This window comes from Anas acuta, chromosome 2, assembly GCF_963932015.1.
Source record: "Anas acuta chromosome 2, bAnaAcu1.1, whole genome shotgun sequence".
NCBI classification, from domain to species: Eukaryota; Metazoa; Chordata; class Aves; order Anseriformes; family Anatidae; genus Anas; species Anas acuta.
The window spans coordinates 143,583,944-143,608,552 of record NC_088980.1 but is presented as its reverse complement, the minus strand read 5'-3'; the positions used below and the strand labels follow the sequence as shown (position 1 = coordinate 143,608,552).

General features: G+C 40.7%; 1 protein-coding gene across 1 annotated transcript in view; it reads left to right on the top strand.

The window, feature by feature from the left end:
- The first annotated feature begins 1,257 nt into the window (after window positions 1–1,257).
- EIF3H (eukaryotic translation initiation factor 3 subunit H) overlaps window positions 1,258–24,609 on the top strand; it is an 83,093-nt gene continuing 59,741 nt past the window's right edge. The window contains exons 1-2 of the mRNA XM_068672537.1: window positions 1,258–1,416; window positions 21,685–21,841. Coding sequence (XP_068528638.1) covers window positions 1,297–1,416; window positions 21,685–21,841 — 277 coding nt within the window. The 5' untranslated portion in view covers window positions 1,258–1,296. The remainder of the gene's footprint in view (window positions 1,417–21,684; window positions 21,842–24,609) is intronic.

Genomic DNA, 24,609 nt, shown 5'->3' with positions numbered 1-24,609 from the left:
TTAAAGCTATTTGATTATATTTGTAAATTAAATCTGGGTATGCATGTGTATATAACAGCACCGTGAAGCATTAATATTGAATCAAGTGACTTTGTTCTCTAGAAAAACTTCAAAAGGCAGTGCCAGTGGGTGTGCAAGTCATGGAAAGCTGCTAAGGGTAGGACTCCAATTTGCAACACCTACATGATGGTTGAGCTCATTGGCCACACAACGCCGCTGTGAAACTCCAGGTTGGTATTGCATCAGCCTTTGTGCAAAGCATTTTTTTGTTTCAGAACAGCACCCTAATCCCGCTGCACATGCACACTTCAGTCTCTGTGGGGCACATTTGACCTCCTTGATGCTGCAAATTCTGAACTTCACCCTCAAACTCCACTTGACGGATATTCCCCAGTGGGAAATCTGAAGTGGGCTTCATCTCACCTATCTTCAGACATCTGTGGTGAGGTGTTCATGGCTAAGCCAGGCATCTGTGTCTGTTGTTATAGTCAATACAGATCTTGTCAGTGATATCAGTGGCATTTAGGTTTTGATTTCCCCGCTGGGTATGTTTATTATACGAGATTCTTTGCTGGAATCTCTCCTAGCCCTCATGCGGGCAGCTGGTAGGGAGCCTTCTCAGTGATGCTAAGTCCACTTTATTGGAACAGACAAGTGCCGGGCCTGTCTGCTGGAAAACACAGATAATTTCGGTATTGGCGTTGGTATGTTCCCCCTCCCCAGCTAGAAGTTGGCGTCAATCACACTGCTGAAAAGGTTCACGGTGGATTTTTATGAGGTTACATACTCGGCAGAGCATCTGGAGAGCGCTGGGGTGCTTGGTACGCCTACCTTTCACAGACCATTTAATTTTTCAACTGAAAAGTTGAAAAGTGGGGTTTGGAGTACTTAAAACGAGGGTGAAAAAAAAGCAAATATCGAGAGTTGATGGTTCACGTATCCCTTAAACCCTCTCTTGAGACTGAGGTGAGAGGCTGGTATTTCGGGGCTTTGTACGTAATGTCGTGCTTTTGCATCCTGCCTCTGAACATGGGCTGTTATTCACGCTCGAGACAGCTATTCACGTAACTCCATTTATTTTATTATTTTTTATATTTTTATTTTTTTAAACCTGAAATCCAAGGCTCCCAAAGCCCTTTCCTCCCCCCCCACCTCCACACCCCGCGCATGCGCCCTCCCCCCCCCCCCCCCCCCCCGATGTGTTTCCGCCCGGAGCCTTTTCGCCGCGCACCGCCGCGCCTTAAAGCGCCGCTTCCGGGGTTTCGCTTCTCTCTTTCCGGCGGGGTGGCGGCGGGGATGGCTGCGCGCAAGGAGGGCTCCGGCGCGGCCGGCGGCGGCTTCGGCGCCTCCAAGGGCAAAGGCAAGGCCGCTGCCTCTGGGGACGCGGCCGTGAAGCAAGTGCAGATCGACGGGCTGGTGAGTGCCCGCCCTGGGGGGCAGCGGCGGCCTCGCGGCCCGGGCTCGTTCCCGCAGCGCCTCGGCGGCTGTCAGCCTCTGCCTCTGTCCCTGCCCCTGCTCTGCTCCAGGGCCCTCGCTTGGTGCTTCCTCCGTGCGTGCCCAGCGCTGCGGGGAGGTGTGGGAGGTGTTGGGAAGCGTGCTGGGTTTGCCTTCATCCCTTGTGCCTTTAACCTTCTTTGTCCGTCTGGCCGCAACTCACCGTGTCTTATTAGTAAGAGACAAAAAGCCAGAGTGAAGCTGTTCTAGCGGGGCTGTTTCTGAACTGACCACCCAGACCTTGAGCAGAAGTGTCTGCTGAAGCTGGTTCTCAGTCTTGCAGCTGGCGCTTTCTGTGTCAGCTACTATCTGCAGTTGGCAGTACTCAGAAATATCACAGAGTGGGGAAAATAAATAATTTATTGAGTGTTTAAGAGAATAAATGTTGTTTACATTTTCATTACCTTTGCCAGGTGTCACTGGAGCACTGTGTAAGGTTGATATAATAGTAATGGGAGCAGCTCACCATTTTGGGACAAGCGTTCAAAAACCTGCTTGGCATTAATTAGGGATAGACTCCCTTATTATCCCAGAGTTACACTTCAGTAAATGTTTGGGAAGATAAGAACCTGTATAGAGACATACATTATTATTTATGATTGGAAAGAGAACATTTGAAGTAATGGCTGAGTATTTCTGCAGCACAGTGTCCAGTTGTTTACGGCTTTGGTGCACATGGCTTATCCAAAGGGGTAGTGAATACTGGCCAGTTGCTATGTTTAGTCCTAAAATCATCAGTGGGCTAAAATCATCAACTGCCGTTACAAACAGGATGGACCCCAGTGTATATGTGTGTAGCTTCTTGTTAACAAGCTTGAGGGAACATTGGAAAGAAAAAAAGTGAGCAGAACACAGGTTGGTACCTGTAATTCCATTTCTCTGAGTGTAGCAACATCTTAAACTGTTAGATTTGATTTCTATTGTCTCTATCTTAACTAAGAAGAACGGATGTTTCAAAACTGTTCTCTCTCAGATGGGTAATTTACCTTGTGAACTACAGCCTATTCACATCAGGTGCGAGTGGCCCTGGTGGTCTACTTCTGACTGTCCAGCACATGTTCATCAATGCTTTTTGCTTTTTTTTAATCTTGTCTTCATTTCTTACTCAGATACACTGTGCTGGTGTCTCTTGTATAGAGGTGAAGGTGGCTTACTGAAAGCACTGGAAAGCTTTCACCCTTCCACCTGCAGATGATCTCAATGGATCTTACACAGAGCTCTCTCAGGATGCTAGCAGTGAGATTCACAACCTGCTGTGGTGCCTGGGGTGAAGAGAAGCATAAATCTACTCGTCTTGTAACTAAAGTGGCTCCCTTTGCAAATCCTAAGCTTGTTCTACTCAAATTCTGCTAAAAACTTTTCTAGCCTTCTGCTGATTTAAATGTCTCATCTGTGCTCTCACAAGCTCATGGGCCTTAATTAGCCTTGACCAGAGTAATGACATGCCACAACTGGGGATGAAGTGGTGGGAGTCAGGCAGTCGGTGATCTATTTCCCTCTGCTGGCGCCACATGTCCTGCTGGTGACATCAGTAATGCTGTCAGATGGAGCTGCTCTGAAAACAAAGGCACAGACACGTAGGTTGGTTTGGATTTGCTTATACAAAACGGAAGATACATCAGTCTTCTGTGTGTGAGAATACGGAAGTACTTCCAGAAAGAAGGATTTCAGTGGAACAGTAAAAGAAAATAGTATTGGTACTGGAGAAGTTCTAAATGTCAGTGTGTTACCGTAAAACAATACAGAATCATGCAGGAAAAAACTACTTTTTTGGCTTCCTATTAACTACAAAATACTCTACTTGTGCCTAATTTAACTTCTTTCTCATTTTAATCTGATGATTTCCTTATTTTATTATGCAGTGGTGCCATTTGGATTTAGATCACGTGCATTTTTGTTTCAGGTAGTGCAAGAGTAAATTAAAAACCACTGTCATGGTGGAAGTAAAAGTGAACAAAGAAATCCTGACTGTTAAGATTGGCTAAGTCCATGTAACTTTAAAAAAAATGTTAGCGCTCTATTAGTGTGCTCCACAAAATAATAGTACAAAAGCTTAGGAAGATTCAGGAAGGTGTCACATTATAGACACTTGGTAACTTGAATGAAGCACCTGAGTGCTTTTTCTTATGAAGTGGTTCTGAAATGAAATGTGGATGTAATTTTTCAGCCTTCACAATTTGACAGGAAGAAGAAGAGCACAAGTCTGTACCCTTTTCTGCTACTACAGCTGAGAACTCAAGTGTCAAGTGATGCTTACATATGACTAGCTGCTCGGCTGCAAGATGAGGAGATTTAAAATATTGTATTGTTTTATTAGCTTGAGCAGATCTGGTTTAGTTTTTCTTTGTGACAGAGTTAAGGTCACCTTATAATCACCTTTTGACACTTGAGAATGGGATGTTAAACAACTCAGACCTGGGAAGACTAAAAGTTGCCTAGATTTCTGGTTGTCTCTGGCACTTGTGCACAGTCACCTGCCTGGGGGTGGCTCAGGGCAGCTGGTTCCAGATGTCCAGCTGCATTCACAGCTGCTTGTAACTGCCTTTAATGGCAGGGGCATTGCTTAGAGATGGAAGGAGATGTAGTTGTGACCAGACACCAAGGATGTTCTGCGCCTTGTAGGTAATTAAATGTTATCTCTGCTCACTGGTTCACGGGAAGCAGGGATTATAGCATGCTTTTCCTAAGCTTCAGGCATGGAGGAGGAAGAGAAGCACAGACCTGGGGGGTGCACATGTGGGCGAGGGAAGGATGCATGGAAGGAAAGGACAAAGGCTTTCTGCCCAGTTAATTGTTTTCAACAGGTTTTGATCCCTTTTTTCCCTGCTGAATAGAGAAGTAGCAGCATTGTGTAGCTTTGTATGTTTGCTGGAAGCCTCTGAATTTTTGTGTAGATAGTGGTGTCCAGATGCACGAGCACAATATTGGAGCTTGAACGCTTGAGTGTTTCTGACAGAATTTATGGGTGTAGTGTAGAGAAGGTTGTGCCTGACCTTGGGAACTTGTATTTCTCCCATGCTTCTAAGCTTGCCAGCTTTTCAGTTCCATGGGTGGGTGGCTCTTAGTAGCAAACACCTCAGGTGTCACTCGTGATTTGACCCCAGAGGTTAGTTATTATTTTACCCTATCTGAAATAAATATAAAGCAATGCCATAATTTCATAATTTGCTTTTTTATTTCCCCAAAGAGATGCTGTTGGTCTCCTATTTATCGCAGTCATTCAAATTCTCTGGGGGTGCTGGTCTGAATTTTTAGAGTTAGCTGCTGTAATTAATCTGATTTATTTCACTGACCTGATAATTTTTGCTTCCATGAGGTTCAGTAAACTTCAATCTGTAAGCTGATGAATTTTGGAATATTGGTAGTACTGATTCCTTTATTGAAAGAGGTTTTGGGACTAGCTGAGTAGAGCTGGCAGTTTTATTATTCACCTGTGCAATTAAGTGACCTATATAAGAGATATGTGGATGTGGGGCTTAGGGATGTGGTGTAGTGGTGGACTTGTAGTGTTAGGTGATGGTTGGACTTGATGATCCTGAAGCTCATTTCCAACCTAAATGTTCTGATTTTTTTTTCCAAATCTTCATGTTTGTTTCCTTAATGCTAACAAACACCATCTTTCCTCTTTTTCCTTTAAGTCCTGTACTCATATGGGATCTGACTTTTTGTTATATTATCTCCATGCCAAAATTCTGTTTGTGATCAGTGTTAGGACCATACCATGAGATGCTCCTGTGTGGTGCAGAGTTTCAGATGTAAGTACACTTGTGGGATGTTGCTGGCTTCTTCAGAATGCTGTTACTGTCTAATCTTCAGGTGAGAATTTAAAATGAGAGAGGTTGACAAGGAAATTATTGTTGTACCCACTGGGTTAATGATCGAGGTACTTTAGTTTTTCTTGACATTTTAAATAAGAGCCATCACAAAAAATATTGTGAATACCTGTTTTGCTGGATTCGTTATCCCTTTAAGTCTTTCTCAGAATGGGTGTTTTGCTCTTGCAGTTTTATTTGGGGTCTTTTACGCATGCACTAGAATATAGCCCTTAACTGTGCAAGTGCCAGCTGTTTGCTCTACAGGGCCCTTTGCATCGTGTATCTCACACAAAGTGAGTAAATGAGGCAAAGAGGACAAACTCAGATACTAAAACAACTGCACTGTGACTGTGAGAGTAACTGGAGCAAGCTTGTCCTTAAGAAACTCTGTGTTCCACTTGGGCGCATCACTGCAATGGGAGTCTGCAGCCAAACCTTGTTTCAAGTTTGTAGTAACTCTTCAGCATTTAATTTTTGCAGTATTCCTTTTTTTTTTTTTTAATAAAGTAATCATATGCATGCCAATATTATTTAGGCTCAGCATAACATTGTGTTCCTGCCTGCAGCAGGCTGTTGGGTGACCCTGTGTTTCTTCGTTTGTGTGCTGGTTTCCCATTGCTTCATAGCCTCATCTTGTGAACTTGCAGTCTTGGGTAAGCTTATACAAAGTGAAACTTCCAGGCGTGACATGAAAAAGTTCACAGATCGTCCAGTTTTTAAATTTTTCTTGAAGTGTGCCGTAGCTTTAATAAGAGCTTCTGAATTTCCACCAAGGTTTGGAGACTTTTCTAGAATGCTTTTTGTAGTGAAATTTCTAATCCTATTCAGCTAGGATTGCACCAAGGTCCTGCATTTCTGCACATCTCACAATTTCAGTGGTAGTGTCAGGCAAGGTGTAAAGCTGTAAAAACAGGGACGAGCTGCTGTGTCTCTTGGAGACATGAGATCAGGTAGGGTGAATAACATTTTTGCTAGGTAAGCATGAAAGCTGATGTCATGTAGAAATTGAACTAATACTAAACAACATAGTTACTGTATCTGGCCATGTGCCATGTCAGACCATTAGTATGAGGATAATGGACACATGGAAGCTTTCTTCTGCAAAAATAACAGTTGTGGGTTGGACAATGGGGATCTTTTAGTAAGGCAAGTGTCCTGGCTGTCAGACCAGCTAAGTGCTTTTTATTTATCATGTTTATCTCCTGAGTAGTCACACAAAAATACATTGTTATTGGGAAGCTGTTTCATTTTTTGCATATCCTGCATTATGTGAGGCTATTCCAGGAATAAACATAAAATGAGTAACAGCAGAGATGTCTTTTGCAGAAAAACAGCTTCTCAACCAAGTAAATCCTTAAACACCAATATATGACTTTTTTATCTAATTCTAACCTCTGTTGAATATATACATATGCATTCAAAAACTATATTCAGAGATACTTTTGGAGAACATTGACTGGACAATAAGGCTTCCTCATTTATTGCTCCTGCGTAGCGATGTAATTACAACCATAACAACATGATAATGCATTAAAATGCTAGCTGCTCTTATTACTTCATTAAAAGAAATGATATTTCCTGTTTTATTAAACCATTGTGTAGGAGTCATTTTCACATTTATGGCCATTATGCATAAATTTTACATGTTGTAGGAAGTAGTAAAACTTATATAGACTTCTCAAAACTACTGTAGGTTGCTGTTCCTTTATCTTTGTAGTTGTTAATGTGGAAAACCTTAATACTAGTAACAAATTGCTAGTCTGGAGTTAGTGAGTGCTGCCTGAGCTTTCAGCAGAAGCCTTTGTGGATAGCAGCAGGTGAGGCATGCCTGAATCTTTAGGCCATCAAACTTGGAGGTGAAGTATTGAGGCACTATTAATACTCCAGATGATGTTCCAGTGTCAGGTAATATTCCATCTACTTAATTCTCTGAATATGTATTGAGGCACATTTTTTAAAATTCGCCTAGAACTCAAGCTAAATCTTAAGATATCCTTGTCTAGTTAAATAAAATATAAACACATGTTGGCCTAAATGTAACTTTTAGCCATTGTCTAGAGATACTCATAGGCTTTACATTTGCACTAGTGTGGCTATAGTGTAGATACAAGATTTAACTGATTCACTCCAAGGTTGTTACTTTAAGCTTCATTACATTATCCCTGGGTTGGTGATGTAGTGTGCTTAATGGTTTGTGTTCTTGCTTGTGGTATGAAAAGCTTTGTTTTTATGTTCTAATCTACATAAAAGCTTGTGAGCCTGCCTTAAAGAAAATAAAATTGAGCTGTTTTTTCCATAGTTACTTTACTTGCAGTCATGGTATTTAAGTTGCTTGTACCTTGTTTCTGATTACCAGCTATTTTTGCCCTGAAAGTATATGATAAATAGGATCACGTTCCCAGCTGTTGATAAGGAAGGCCTAGGTAGCTTCTGGGGTAAGGGGCTCTTGAAGATGATTTGTCTGATCACAGTAAATGAAAACACAAGATCACATTTCCTGGTAATTAGTTCTTGAGACTCATCTTCAAATACCTTTTTAAGGAGAGCTTTTGAGATGCTCAGAAGGAAAGCAATACACTTCCATAGCATTTAAGTACGTTTCATTTAAAATTTATAATAAATGAGGCCTGTTTTGAATTGCCTTAAAAATCTTTGACATTTTCTTAAGTTTTGAAGACTGCTTTTCCAGTTTTCCTTCTGGTTTCTTCCTCTCTCCTTATCCAATCTGAAGACTTTGCAAAAATGCCCAGGCTATGTGCTCTGCTTGCTGCTTTCTGTACAGCTCCTTGATGTTGCACAGCTGTAATAAGAAAGGGATTTTAGGACTGTGTGTCCTTCAAGCTGTGTTGTTTTCTGTGTCCTTCCAAAGAAGTCTGAATGGTATCTTAAATTTAAGTTTGGTCTCTTTACTTAATCTGACCTACATTTTAGAGACTGAGAGTGTGAACTGAACTCTAGCTGGATGTCTTCCTGGAAACTTGAATGGTGGAGAACATGCAAACATTTGGTATTGGTTGGGTGATTTTACATATCTCCATATTATATACACACACATTGTATTAATATTCAGGTATGATGAGTTGCATGAATATAACCTAGAGGGAACATGCTGATGAAGCAGTGCTTCCATTCAGAAGGGAGAGTACTGGTGTGTACTACCAAGTTGTAAAGGAAAGAACCTCACTGGAATATACCTTCAATTTTTTCAGGCTTAGTGGAAGTGTCAGTGAAATTTGGAGGCTTTTTTCCTCACCCCTTCCTTCTCCAGGTAGCTAAGTTTGTTGGTGACACTTTGGTAGGATTAATAGCACTCTATGGAAAATGTTCTGCAGTGTTTGACTTGTTGGCCTTGAGAATCAGTATGCTGGGTTTGAGTGGTGAGGTTTTGGTAGTGAGGAGCACGGTGGCCTCTGAGCAGAGCCCAGCAGCTGCCCCATGTCAGAGCAGGGCCAACTCCAGCTGCTCCAAAGGGACCTGCTGCTGGCCAGAGCTGAGCCAGGGAATGACACTGGTTGGGCCTCTGGGAGAGCAGGTGAGTGCAGCAGGAGGTGCTCCAGAGGAGGTGCATGCAACAGCAGTTCTACTGCGGCCTGTGGAGGAGCCCCCGGTGGAGCAGGTGGATGTGGCCTGGAGGAGGCTGCGGCCCATGGAGAGCCCCCGCAGGAGCAGGCCCCGGGCCGGAGCTGCAGCCCATGGAGAGGAGCCCACGCAGGAGCAGGGGGGCTGGGGGGAGCTGCCAGCACCCGTGGGGGACCCGTGCTGGAGCAGTTTGCTCCTGGGGGATGGACCCCGTGGGATGGAGCCGTGTGGGAGCGGTTCCTGAAGAGCTGCTGCCTGTGGGCTGCCCCCGCAGGCTCAGTTTGGGAAGGACGGCATCCCGTGGGAGGGACCCCATGGGGACCAGGGGCAGAGAGGGACCCTGAGGGAGTGGCAGAGACGAAGTGTCAGGGACTGAGCACAGCCCCCATGCCCCTGCACCACTGAGGGGGAGGTAGAAGATGATGGATGGGGGGGCAAGGGGAAGGTGTTTTTAGTCTGCTTTTAGCTTTCCCTGCTCCAGTCTGTTATTAATTGGCAATAAATCAAATTAATCTCCCTGATGCTGAGTTGGTTTCGGCCATGAAGGTAATTGGTGAGTGATCTCCTGTCCCAGCCCATGAGTTTTTTTGTTGTATTTTCCTCCCCATCCTTCTGAGGAGGGGGAGTGAGAGCGGCTGCGTGGTGCTTGGCTGCCTACCAGTGTGAAACCACAACAGCCAGCTTTGTCTGTTACCACAGCAACAGCCGTATAAATCCAAGTGGTAGGGAGTTGAATGAAGTGTGCCAAGAATATGATCTGTGTTCTTTATTCCCCTTTTTATGTTGGCACATTCCTATTTAAAACAATCTTCTTGTTGTTGTTTTGCTAACCTAGTGTTCCTTCAGTCCTCGGTCTGTGAGTGGTTTCTTCTAGTGTGGAAGAGACTTTCTATTTATTCCAAGCTGTTGCTCTTGCCATCAATTTCACTCCTAAATATAGACATTATCCCCTTTGAGATTTCTTAATTTAAAATGGCTGAAGCACCTACACTGAGGTGGTTTGAGGATTAAAATTTCAGCATCTCTTCTCAGTGGGTAGCAGGTATACTTGCTAACAAAGCACAAACTTTAAATGATTTGTAAGAATGCGTTGGAGCACTCAGCATCTACTAAATGTCACGGTAAGTATACTCCAGTGAGGCATTTAAAGCTAAAACATCTGGTATCACTTCATACTGTGAAGCTAGTGTGCTGACAAAAGGAGTTAATCTAAACGTGGAGGTGGTTTAAATGTGTTGAACAGTGTTAGGCTTCAGACTTGAAGGGGAAAATATAATTTCAAAACAGGCTTTTCTTTCCTGTGTGCAAGGAGAAATAATATGTTGCCCTCTGTGCTACTGTCATTTACAGTCAAACTCCTTGTTATTTGCTGTTCCTGCTATGTGCACATCGGTCTCTCTCACCTTGTACTTGTGTATGCATAGCTCTTAAAAACAGTGTATTGTGCTCTGTTGGTTCCCACTGGGCTGTTTCAATATTAAGGAGAATATTGCCACCAAATATCAAATAATTCACTACATTCTAATGATGAAAGTGTCACATCAGAAACAAAAGAGCAAGTAAACATTACCTTTGTCTCTTATTGCAGGTGTTAGTTTTGACTGAGCTGCCTAAGACTGGAGAGGAGACAGTAGCTGGGTTAGCTGCTGAGGCAGTACATTGCCCTCTTGCACACTGAAATATTGTTAAACATGTTCCTTTGGTTTTTGTTTTATTGTAATAAAATTAGATCTTTGCAGTTGTCATGCAGCGTGATATAGTTCAGGGAAGTGTAAGATCCAGCAGGACATTGGCAGGAGATAGAGATGCTGAAAGGCCTTTTGTGGTACATATAAAACAAATGTCTTTTGTGCCTTATCTAATAGTTTTTTTTTCTTCCACCCTTTAAACAAATCTTACAGACTTCATGAGAGGTTTTGGAAGAGGAGAAAGTCATTTTCTTTTTCTGGTCTTTGAAAAAAGATAATGTATTTTCAATTTATTGCTGCTGGCTTCTTTCCTATTAATCTTTCTTTGCCAGATATTTTTTTTAGATCTGATTCCTGTGCATATTATTTTTCCTTATTTACATGCATGCTCAAAATGTATTCTCAGTGATGGCAGTCTGAGCATGCTGCATTTTTAAATCTTCGGGAAGTGTTAAGATTACAGATGTCACATCTGCTTTAACACCAGTGCTTAGCAGTTCAATTGTTACTGCATGTTACATGGTATCATCTTAATGGAAAGTAAACATATTTATGTGCAATTGGAAAATTTCATGCTTATGTAGTTGTCTTGTTAGTGTTTTGTAGGATTATTCAATAATCCAAAATCAAGAATGCGAAGCAAAGACAATATAAGTTATTTAACCTCGATAATGTCTTGTGTAACATGCATGCACAAGGTTATTCAGGAATAAGTGTAGGAATACTCTCGAATTACTTGTGTGTATGCTTGTTTCAGATAAGCATTTTATTCATTTTTATGGCTTAACCTAATTTTAAAGTTAATAAAGAAAGACTTGTTGTTCACTGGAGTTTGAAGATGCACCTGAATTTTGTTGTGTATATGCAATAATGGGCTAATTTTCTATTATGAATATTTGGTCCTTTACTGGAAAAGGAGGGTTGGGATGTTGCTTTGAGCAGATAAAGCTTAGCAGTTTCTGCTGTTTTTCTTAAACATTATATCCTGCCTTGCTGTCTGCCTGCTGCACATCCTTCCTGTTCCACAGAGCCCTGTAGCTGTACAGTATGTAGTAGACATATTTTTTTTTTGTGTTAAGAAAGTGTGTTTCGTGTTCAGTATCTTTGTTGGAGGTATAAGTTGCTTTTTGTCTGTATTCTTTATATATGCAGATCTGAGGACAATAAGCAAGCTCTTTTGTTAACATAGGGCTGGGTTCTGAGCACTTAGCACTCCATTTTTTATTGTTACGTTATTGATACTGAAAATCAGCAGTGTTAAAACTTTTAAATTTATTTTAAGATGGCACACAGTATTTACTTCAGCTATCAAGTCAGTGTTTGGGGATAATACAGAAGGCTGTACTACCTTATCCATTGGTTCTCCTGGTGAGAAAATAAGAATGGTGTTTAATCTCCCTGCTAATATTAACAATATTAGCTATTATTAGAAATGAGCTCTTTCAGAAGTGGTTTTCACACCTCCTTTTTCAGATGGAGGTACAAAAGCAAGTCTCTCTGAATGATGGGGAAGCTGAAGGTTACCAACAATAGCTCATTATTGGTGGCTTTTCTTTCCTCCTGCAATTTTATGTTTTAAGTCCCCAGGAAAGCTGAGACCCTGTCCAGTCTGTTCTCAGAATTGCGCTACTGTTACTAGGACAATCTTTTTCGATCTCAGTCCTTTAGTGCATAACCAAGAGTTTGCCCAAAAGGGTAAGTGCTTGAATGTGGAAAACAAGTCACGCAAAAGGTTATAAATGATTAAAATGTCATACAAGTCACATCTAGCAGGGATTTTACTGCCTACTTAAAAGCATCTGTTGAATGCACGTGGAGGTCATCTTTTTTAAGACATGCTGTCAAACAGTACATGTATTCCTGTAGTGTTGGGCAAGTTATGATGGACTTTGCAAAAGACCAATTGGTGGTGAAAAACCAGCCCTCCCCCTGCCAAGTTATACCCTATTTCACTAGTTTTTGAAGGCCAAATAGATAAGGGTGACTTTCTTGCAGTTTCTCTTCAGCTTCAAAATGATAGTAGTTTTGCACAATTTGATTGAAAATATTGATTAGTAAAATTGGCTGCTGCTGCTTGTGGCTGTCATCTTGAAATCATTTAATGGGAAACTGCTGGAAGTTGATGCTTAAGAGTAAACCTGCTTGCAAATGCACTGCTAGTTCAATAAACACTCCAATAATTCAACAATGGCAGTTTACTACTACACAATATATACATGTTGCGTACGGCTCTGGTGTACCAAGCCTTGAAACTGTGCCTGCCTTCACTATTTCTGTGTGCGCTCTACAGGAGCGTGTTCATCAGCTCTCACCCTAAAAATGAGGGTTGTGTATTGAATTCATTAAAAATAATGAGTCTGAACTGTGGTGGCAGTTTAGAAAAATTGCCTAAAATGCTAAATTTTCAGCTTTCAAAAGATTAGAGCGCTGTGAATCTTGTGAAATAGAAATAATACGCTAAGTAGTGCTGGTGAAATGCTCCGTCCCGCTTGTAACTAGTAGGATTTGGGCCGTTTATCTTATTACAGCCCTCTCGCTGCCTCCTAACAGCGTGGTAATAACATCTAATGCCCTGCTGCTCGCACGATTGAAATCCTGGGGCTGTGTTAGAGAAATGTTTCTACAAGAAAGTTATTCTGCAGTGCCCATGGCCCTGGTGGTTTCCATGGAAATGAGGATGGATCCACGTACTGTGAAATTTGTTAGGAAACTTTGCATCGCAGAGAAACGCCTTACATGAGCGTGTGAGCAGGGCGATGGAGAGCTTAAATACACGGATGTAATGGTGCATTTTTACTGATGTTGAGGCAATAATTAAAGTATACTAATGGCTTGTAGATAACCATGGTGATGGTTATTAACCCGCACCATTGTGCAGTCAAAAAAGATGAATGAAAATGTGGTGGGACACAGAAATCAGGAAGAGACTGGTCTGTTAATTAAAAGATGCCTTGATTTACATTTGGTATGTTTCTGCCTTTTAATACTATTTTCTCCACTGTCTAATGACAGTCTCATTTGGTGCGTTGCAGTTTGCCTTTAACTTCCTCCCCTTGCAGGAACAAGCAGCTCACTTGAACCTAAGTGAATGACTTAAACAGGTCTTTCATGGTGCCTACAAGACATTAGCTGATTAACTCAAGTTCCTGAGAGAGCTGAAGAAAACCACAGCCTGTGACAAAACGACAAGCCTCTACCCAGCGATCTCCCCTTCTCATGTTATATTTGCACAGCAGCAGACTTTGTGTCTGTACTATTTCAGTTCTGCAAGCCAAATTCCACCTACCTGTTTGTCAGCAGTGATTTTTTTTCATTTTACATTTTAGATATTTACCAGATTTATTTCTAGTTGCTAACTAATGTTTTGTTTCATGTTATACGCCTGGTTTTGAATAGAATCAGTTATTTTTATAATTTGGAGCAGCTTTTTTTTATAGGCTTTATAGTCTTAAATCCCTGCAGTTTCTGAAGTGTCTGAGTAACTGGATGAGAAGCTAGCGTGTGTGAGCAGTGGGTGAGTGTGCTTCCAGTAAATGGGTGTCAATTCAGCTGGCAGTGCCTGCAGTGAGCCTGACTTGCTCTGTGTGAATGGCCGCTGCCTTCAGGAGGCTCTACCTGCTGTAGAGGAAGACCTGGTTTTGTTGGGGTGGGTTTCCCCTCTTGCTTGCAGGGATATTCCAGAGCTCCTGTACTGCAGCAGTTTGGAATTTTTTCCTGCTAAAAGGAGAAATAAAACAACTGGAAGAGGGGATGCTTAAGTGTTTTATTTGGGGCATTGCCTGGTGGTAGTTGAACCTTTTGGTCTTCAATGAATGTGTGTGCTGGTTTTACCCAGCTGGGCAGCTGAACTCCACCACAACTGCTGTCCCACTGCCCCTCCTTGGACAAGGAGGAGGAGAAGAAAGGATGCTGGAAAGAAAAAAAGTCTCATGGGTTGAGATAAGAATTATTTAAAGGGAGAAGGGAGAGGGAGAAAACAAGCAAAGGCCATATGGAAACACACAAAAATATTTCTCTACTTCCCATCAATGAGTGATGTTCAGCCATGTACTGAAGTGTCTCAATACATGTAGCAGTTTTTCACCGTCCTAAGGAGAGCACCCACCTTTTATTGCTGAGTGTGACACCACATGGTATGGAATACCCCCCTGGCTGGTTTAGGCCAGCTGCCCTGCCCATGTCCCTTCCACCCCTCTTGCCCAGCCCCTGCTGGCTCTGGAGGGGTTGGAGGGAGTCCTGATGTGGTCTCAGCAGCAGGCACAACCCTGCTGTGATACCACTGCTGCTCGAGCTACATGCACAGAGCACAGTGCTGCATGGGCTGCTGCAGGCAAAGTTAACATCCCAGCCTGCTTTTCCTAGACTGAGCTACAGGGTAAATAGGATACAATTTCCCAACTATGCCTACAAGTTCACATAACCAGTTAATGCAGAGGAAGCAGTGATAATGGCCTTGAACTGCCACTGCCTTTGAGTTGTGCTTTGATTCAGCCGCTTACTGAGCAAGTGGCGAGGTGCATTCTTCTCACTTAATGCTGTGTATGGATGTATTTGCCTCTTTTGTTCTGTTGAGGGAGAAATAAAAACAAACAAGCAAAAACAAACCCTACAAACAAACCCACAGGAAAGCGGTGTTAGAGGCTTTAAGCACCATATGAGGCAGGAGATGATACAGAAAGTCATCTAGATTCCTCAGGTGCCCTATAATTCCACGGTGGCATGGTTCATAAACTAAGCAGAAGTGACTCGAAATAACTGATGTCAAATCAATAATCCATTAGGGTTTTGGTAGTTTTCTTCAGCCCAATGTATGGATTATTCTGAAGCTGCACTCCTTTTTGAAGACTGCTGATGCCCTTCTGTAGTTAAATCTTCTGAGATCTTGAGGTTTATAAACCAAGCAGGTGATGTGGTACCAACTGATGTAATAATGCGCCCAGGGAATAAATTTTAGATACTCTTCATATGTTTCTCAGTACCCAGAAGTATTCAAATAGTACAGGAACATTGAAGGTAGTTTTTCAAAACCTACAGTTCAAGATCCAGTATTTTTCCATCCACTTTCCCATCAGATTATTTGGCACTGAGGACCTGTGTGAGGCAAAACCCAGGGAGTTCTGTGATTCATAATTTTAGTATGAAAACCCACACAGTACCCCCTGCTGGAGGGCCACCTCTGATCAATTTGCATTGTTCGTAGCAGCTGAGTTCCAGCTCAGCTCCAGGGAACTTCCAGTCTCCCATCAAAAGGGAGATTTTGATATTTGCACCTGACTGCGATGGTTTGAAATGGCACGCGTGGCTTTGCTCTGCCTCCTGTGGAATTCCTGGTTTTAAGCACCAAATTTCTGTCAAGCTCAGAAATGAGGCTTTAACGTCTGGTATTTATTAGCTGCTGAGTGACAGAAAATGCAAGCTTACGATTCCAGGAGTTGCATTTTCAAAGGCTTTGTAAATGTTGGTATTAAGGCTTTAGTCAGTCAAGATAAGGGTAAAATGTGGGCTTTTTGAGGCCTTCGAACCAAAGGACAGCTATTATGCTTCACTGTACAGAGCAGTGAGGGTTGGTCTCATTATATCTGAACTTCTTGCTGAACAGAAATTCAGAAATAATTTTGTTTTAAAGCTACCTTGGTTTTCAGGTCTACTAAGTCTTGTCCTTTTGGCCTTAGATTTTGTACAGTCTATTCAGATCATTTTTATTTTATTTTTTTACTTCTTCTGAGTTAAAATTGTGGTCTAACTGTTGTAGGAGCTTTTTATTCCAACATTAAGATGGTGGAGTGGGTGGTTTCCAACCTTTCATGTTGGCAATGCTGAAAAAATCTGCACCATAGAATAAGATAAAAAATTCAAATGGTCTAGAATATGTACATAAGTGAATTCAAGGTTTGATTATCAATACAAATAAACAAAATTTTCAATGTTATTATGTGGAAAATGTAGTTCCACCTCACCTTCAGTTCACCTGATGGCAGTACTTTGTAGCAGCAGTCTCGTGAGGATTCATGTACACCAACTAAAAGGTTAGGACATCAACCTGTTGAGTCGTGCTTTTGATGTGGTCTGTCCACACCTTCTAGGAGAAGTTTGTGTGGACTGCACAGATTCAGAGTTTTTGGTGTATGCACGTGAAGATCTGTCACCTTAACCATCCAGGAGAGTAGTAAGTGTATTAGACACACACACATATATATAAAATATATATATTCTATACACACACGCATGTCTGTCTTTTTACTCTTAGCCATTGCAGTGGTATCCTTAATTTCTTCAGAGTTTTTTTTCCTGCCAGTACTTTGGTACTGTCTTAGCAAGCAGTGCTACAGCCAGGAGACAATCAGCTCGAGGCAAGTTTCAGCTTGGTCACCTTCCAGAACTTGTATTTTGTAAGTGTAGGATAAGCACTCGCATAGCCTGGGGAAAAGCCTCATGGAGCTCTTCAGAAATGATAATGTTTCACCGTATCTTCCTCTACCCCTTGAACCCTCCAGGTCTTTGTTAAAGACAATGCCATTCCATGCTTACCTGAGGACTTTCAGAACTGCTTAATTAAACTTCATTTCTGAGTAGCTAATTGGTTTCAGCACAACACAGACTGTGGATTTGCTTTTGGTGTGGTGCGTACAGAAAAAGCAGGCAGGGCCATGAAGCTAGGGGTATGTACAAATTGGTATGTCTCCATTTGGACATTATTTAACACATCAACTAACTCTTCCAGAGGTGTTATAAATTCATTTAACAGGTGCTGGGTAGGTGTCTAAATTTTAGCTTCGCAGCATCGCAAACATCTTTGAGTGTAGGACAGTTGAAACTCAGCTGCGTGAGTTGTTAGTTTTGTTAGTTCAGACCTATCCATTTACAAAAATACGTTGATGTTTTTGCTCTGTAACTTTTTCCAGACTAGGAGTTTAAGTCAGATTGCCATTCCTGTTTTGTGCTGTTTAAATGTAAAGGTTTGTGGTTTGAGGTTTAGGAATTACCATGGGGAGGGCTGCAGGACCGTGACAGAATGCATTCAAAGTCACTCAGACACTATTAGCAATAAAACCTTGCAAGACTTTTTTTTTTTTTTTTTTTTTTTTTTTACCAGGCTAAATACTGATTGCAGTTTCCCTAGTGTTAAATATTGAGGGGATGGACATGTTGTGGGACCATCTGTACTTGATGACCATCTCAGTTACGGTTGATTTGAAAACAGCAAAGTAATAAATGGTTATTCACACCCTCTTGCCATCCCCTTCCCGGATACTGGCAACTGGTGCTAGCGGTTGTGCTGATAAAGCTTTCTTGGGTGGGAAACATTGTTAAGCACTCAAAAAGGTTTAAATACTTGATTTAAGAATGTAAATCAGCTTGGTTCATCATGTGTCCAGAAGCTCTGTTTTGTTTGATTTCATAGAGTCATTTAGGTTGGGAAAGACCTCCAAGATCACCAAGTCCAGCTGTTAACCTAGCACTGCCAAGTCTACCACTAAGCCATGTCCCTCAGCACCACATCCATGCATCTTTTGAAGACCTTCAGGGATGGTGACTCAACCACTTTCCTGGGCAGCCTGTTCCAGTGCCTCACAATCCTTTCCGTGAAGAAATTTTTCCCAATATCCAATCTAAACCTTCCCCTGGTGCAACTCGAGGCCATTTCCTATAGTCCTGTCTCTTGTTGTGTATTTTTAAGGCAAAGCACTACAGAGATACTGGAAATCTTAATGTTTCCACATTGCATCCGTGACCTTCAGCACTTTGATTTGGTGTTCTCCCTTTTTTGGAGAAACACAAAGCTCTTAGCATATTTGTTGAACTGAAGGTTCCTAGGATCCCCACATGGGTTTAAGATGTTTTGGTTGACAGTTCGTGGTATAGTGATTTCTGTATGAAGATACAAACTTCTGAAATTAACAGCTGCGCTATCGGATTATATCCAAAGTTAAAATTTGGCATCATACAGCTAAAATATACGTCTTTAAGCATTTTAATAGTTTCAGAGTGTTTTTTTCTTTCTGTTGTATGACTTCATTTTTAATGGTTGAGCAGTGCTTTGAAGATTAGAAGCACTGCTGAATTGCAAGCATGTTTTTTTGGTTAATTACGGATTAATGACTGTTAAAATCTGTCAACTTGGCTGCTTCAAGTGATTGAGTTGCTTTGGTATTTTTGAAGACTAACTTCATAAGGCAGGGAGGACTTTTGAGTATTATTTAGTAGTTATTTGTATAACCTCCTCTAAAGAGCTGTTGTACGCCTAAATATTTCTTACACACTAATTGTATTTGCTAAGTTGCACACGTGATTGTTGCATGACTTGTATGTTCAGAGGTATCAGCTGAATTTTTTTAAGTATGTGTATTTTGATAGGAAGTCAAATTAATTGATAAGCTTTTTACTCAAGTACGTAGCCGTTCCTGGCTGGCCCTGCACGTGCTGTTGCTGCGATGCAATGACAGGGATGTGGCTTGGTTGCTCTTCGTTTCATGTGGCTGTGGCAAAGCAGTGGTGTGTCTAAGTGGTGGGTCTAAGGGTATTTAAAACAGATTGTACAAAGAGGCAGCATGTCTTATTGGATGAATATGTAGATGGGAATTATAGTATTTGGAAAGTGAATCAGCAGTGGATGAGAGATTGGTGATACTGGTGTTCATTTAGATTTCTTTGGGATATTTGTGTCATTTGGAAGAACTGATTTGTAGTTCATCAGTGCGATTCTTTTCAGACCAATCAAACCGTTCTGTTCCTGTTCTGATGCTTTATAAGCATAGCATCTTTCTGGGAAATACCTAGGTACGAGTTAGCATTCTTTGAGGTTTACTCAGTCTGAAGCATTTGTTTATGCAGTCAGATCGTGGCATTGCTGCTTGTACCGTGATCAGCTCTGGATTAGCAAACTCTGCATTTGGAGGGCTGCTCTTAGGACTGAAACATTTTGGTGCCTGTTTCCACATCGGTCATATGGTAGTGTTTTAATGGCAGGTTTTTCAATCCAAGTTTAAGAGCATGCTCTACTAAAGGCTTGTGTGTTATGTGCTAACTGAAACTCTCCAGAACAAAGAACAGAATGAAAACAAGGATGATGTGTCATCGGGTGCATTTCTCAGACTTCACGATCATTTATCGTTTCATAAATGATTTCAGTAGCTAATGTATTTTCCAGGGCAGTCATAAACCGTAACTTCTGCAGCTTGTTAACGGGTGTGAAATCCAGAGAAGTGAGCTCATGAGCTACTTTTCTGCTACCTTTCTTAAAGACTCCTTTAGAAAACAACCCTGTAAGTGAGCCTAATTTGGGGTCTGTATCTGCCTGGATGAGCCTGAACTGGGGTCTGTATCTCTGCTGCGGTCTTCAGGTTGAAGATGGAAAACTGCTGATTTAGGTAACAGCTTTATCGTGTATGGGAGGACTTGGTTAGCATTTGAATGCCTGGTTTTATCTTCCTGAAAAATCATTGATACTCTGTGACAGCCCATGCGCTTTTAATTTGCTGCCGCTTTCTGTGAGCAATTATTATCAGAAATGCTGTGATAAAATTGACATCATATAATGCTTCTGGAGCAGAATCAGTGGGAAAACAGGAATTATAGTAATGGGGCCAGTCAATGCGCACAGAGAACTCGAGAACGAATGAAGAGGGTATCAGTGGAAAATATGAGGCTTATAGGGTTATAAAGACACTGAAAATAGCTATTTAGCAAATTGAGAGCGTGCTATGTTGTAATTAATTAATAGGCTACTTATGGATTATATTTTTTTATGGATTCCTTGACTGTGGAAGATGGAGCTTGTGGCAAATATATGGTAAACCTTAGCTAATCTATGCTAAACACAAGTTGAATATTTTTTATGTCTTCTCCATGATAGAAGACATTTGGTAAGTTGAGATGATTTAGCTCTTGTTTGTTGCTCTTTTTTTCAGCATTAAATTCCATTTCACTTCCAATTTTGCCCCAAGAAAGAAATCTATTTGTAAAGTTTTTTTTTGTAATCACTTTTGATCTCCCATTTAACCTATACCATGGTTCTGGTTCATTAAGGGTGTTTTTAAAATTGTGACATAATTATGCTAGCTAACTTAGGCGGAAGCTATAGAAAAAATTACAGGGATAAATACATGTTTCTGATAAGTAAATATGAGCTCTCCCCCATCAGTAAATACCACTATTTGCACCAAATCTGTTCTCAAATTGATTGAGCTGAAATCCATTATACCAGGGCATTTACCAGTGCATGTTAGAGCAGTAGTGTAACAACAATGTGGTCATCAGACATTTTCTGGTGCATTTTGCTTGGATGGATTAGGATATAGTGAAATAAAATCCACTTGTGCTGGGCCAAATATATATATATTTTTTCAAGTCTGTGTTTTGTGGTTAGTGTATCTTATCTTATTCTAGTTCTTGTTAAACAAAATTTTACTTGTGTAAAGCATTTCTAGCAAATGACTCTTTTGGAGTGATGATTGTTCATACTGTTCCAGTTCCCAGTATCATCTCCTGGGAATCATTCATCATAGAGCTCAAATTTATGGAAGGAAGTGAGAAATGCATTATTAAAAATATAAGTAATTTGTGCTCCTATTTTCTTTTATCATTCATTATTAAATATCCTATAAAATGCACAGTTTACCAAATACAAATTACTTGAGCATCTGAAGTAAAATTGCAAGAAGATATAATTTGAAAACATGCATTTTCTGCCTTGTAAAAATTTCCTACCAGTTTCTGCATAACTATTTTCAAGGTGTTTTGATGGTGTTTCTTGTGCAACGTTTCCCTCAGGAGGGAGCTTATTGCCCCTGCAAGCAGCTTTTAACGGATACAGCAAGAAAGTAAAGTTCAACCCCCCCAAAAATCAATATTTCATTTTAGAAGGTGTTTCAGAAAATTGGTTTAGAACTGCATTTTGACTGTTCATTTAATGGTCTTTTAAATTCCCCTGTAATTTTAGAATGGCTGTTCTTTAACCTGTATTGAAGTTGCTGCTATTTTAGCCAGTAGCTTACTTGGTGTGCAGCTCCAATTTATGCAACACTTAAGACTTTCTGTTTGGAATTTAAAAATTGTAGGAGGAAAAAAATGGTTACCTATTATGATTTTTCTTGTCTTTGTGTTTTTAGGTTGTGTTAAAGATCATTAAACATTACCAAGAAGAAGGACAGGGGAATGAAGTGGTCCAGGGAGTGCTGCTGGGTCTTGTGGTGGATGACAGACTTGAAATCACCAATTGCTTCCCTTTTCCTCAGCATACAGAAGATGATGCAGACTTTGATGAAGGTAATGCTTACAGTTCTGCAAAACTTGAGGTAAAAAAAATCACGTGTGCAAAATAAGGATTGTTTTTCCTCAGCAACTGGAAGCTTGTATATGATCAGTGTTTTTGTCTGACTTGAGGTATAAATTTCAAATCCCATCCTACGTGTCCAGCTGCAGTATAAGGAAATTGATAGTGCTACCGTATTATATATACACACACAAATTTTAGGGTAAGACTGTCACACAGGAAATTGCATTAGTTTCTAGTACAGAATTTGTACAGACTTCACATATTTCTATGGAAATACCTGTGTGCTTGTGTGAATGCACACAAACATGCACCTATGAATGTAGGTTTCCTGCCTGTGGATTTATTTGTATGTATTAAGTACTCACTGAAAGCCTGGAGGGCAGGGCTTGGTAAGTTTAAGAAGCACTGTTTAAAATGTGTAATTTTTTTTTTTGCTTTTCTAAGTGACCCAGAAGTAGCATCAGTTGTTTATATCTGGCTCAGCGTTTCCCTGCTGGCCCAGCAATATTTCCTTATTGTCAAAGTCAGTCAGTATAGTCAACTTGACAGAGAATGATATAAAATTTATAAAGTAAACTTCAGAGGCTTACAATTATAATCTTTGTGTGTGCTTATCTAATGATACTATGTAGAAATGCTTCTTTGTTAGAGCTTAGACAGTTTGACTTCAAGAGTAACTAAAGAGGCAATATAATCAAAAGTAGTTGTGGTTGGAAGCTTGATTCTATCTAATTTTGGTAATTCAGTTTGAGCAAGATTACTTAATTTTTAAGTATAAACTGCTTTTTCTTGCTTGTAATAAGATTAGGTATTATTAAATTAATATCTTATTTCAAAAGAATCTTAGACTGTACCTTTAAAACAGATATTTTAAAACTTACAGCTTGGTAGTGTTTGTTAGTTGATTATTGCTTTTGTTGTGAGATTGCACAATTCACAACTTCAAGAATAACAAAACAAGGGAATATTAATTGTTCTAGAGTAATATGGTGTGAGAATCAGAATTACATTTTATGAAAGCCTAAAAGATTGTTTCTCTCTTCTCTAAGCCTTTGAAGAGCTATAGTAAGCTAAATTTTTAATTGCAGACTGCTTCAGTTTTTCTTCCTGAAGAAAAAAAAAGGCTGAATTGTTTCTGTGTAGCTGATAGATGAGCAAGGAGTGAAATAATTAGTTTCTGAGATGGATTAATCTCACCACAAGATGATTGCCATACAGAAACTGTATGCCTGTGATCTTGCATGCAAGGTTCAGCTATTCCTGCTTGGAAAAAAAAAAAAAGTGACTCATTACCAGTCTTTCTCTTCTCAACAAGTAGGACTTGATGATCTTGGAGGTCTTTTCCAACCTAAGTGATTCTATGATCGTGTAAGTAAGCAATGATCCTGGCATAAAGTAAGGTGCAAAAGCCAGTGCTTTTGGAGCTTCCCTCACCGGGATGCCTTAGCTTGGCAGACTTCTGTTCCTGTTTTACAGGCACAGGGAAGAAAAGCAGACTGGAGCCAGCATAGGAAATGCAGCTATCACAGTAATGCTGATACATGGGTCTGATATCGGTAGGGAATTTGCAGCCACAAATGGGGCTTGCCTGTGTTGAGCCCTGTAAGAGTACAGAGAAGTTCTTTGCCTTCTTGGTAAAATACTTAAACAGACCTAACTATTCACACTTCACTCTTGTTCATTCTGCATTCCCTTTACTTAGGGCCTCTTCAGCACTTTGACCCATGTAGTAGAGGCTGGGGAAGATGAAAACCAAAAGAAAATGGCTCTTGAGGTAACCAGTTGAGCATTTGGTTCCTTTTTAGCCTCAATATAGAGTTGTCTTCTGTCTTGCCAACCTGGAAAAACAGCAATGTTTTGTAAATATGCCTTGTTTGTTTTCCCTGAAGCTATGTTTTCTTATTCAAGCATTCTGCCAGATCAAAAGAGTTTTTTTAGGTGCAAATTTCCTAGCAGGAAAATCTCTTATCTGCCAGAACCTTGAAATTCAGGATGTTCAAACCCAAGCCAAACAAGCAACTCCCTCCCCTCAAGACTTGTAAGTTAAATCAGTGCCACGACAGGCTTTGTGTCTGCACAAATTTAGGGCCAGAGATACCAAGGGAAAGAAGAAAAATTCTTGCACTTAAGTGCCCCGTCACCCAGGAAGGTGCTCAACTTCTTATTCTCTTTAGTCTGAATATTGTCCTTCCTTCTTGTGTAGTGTATCTTTTGAATTTTCTCTTTTCCTTTATCTAAGATATTGGAATAGAAACAATCCTGTTGAGTGTATGTTTCTGGGCCTGAGAAACACATTTCTTGGCAGTCTTCAGCCATACTTGATCTTGTATTAATCTGGGGACTGTAGCACAGGTCGAAGGGACACTTTACCCCAGCTGACCTCCTGCAGGAAGAGCATTGAGGGTGCAGGTATGTGTTGGCAAACTCCTAATCTGCTACGGTGAGAACTGAGTTAATGCACTAAAGTTTTTCTTCTGTATCATTCTGCAGGAGCTCTAGGAATGTGTCACCTGAAAAATACTCGTTTACCTTTTGGTCTTGAGGTGATCATTGTTAGGAGTATGAACCTTGCACACGAGAGGGTGATACTTGAGCAAACAAATTGTTGAGTATTTGGCAAGAGACATTAAAGCTAATGATTTGTTTTTTAAACTGAGGAAACCTAATATGAAGCACATTTATGAGGGTGCTAAGAAAATGCCCTTAACTTAAACTTGAAATAGGTACTTAAATATATAATATTTAAGAATCAGTTGGA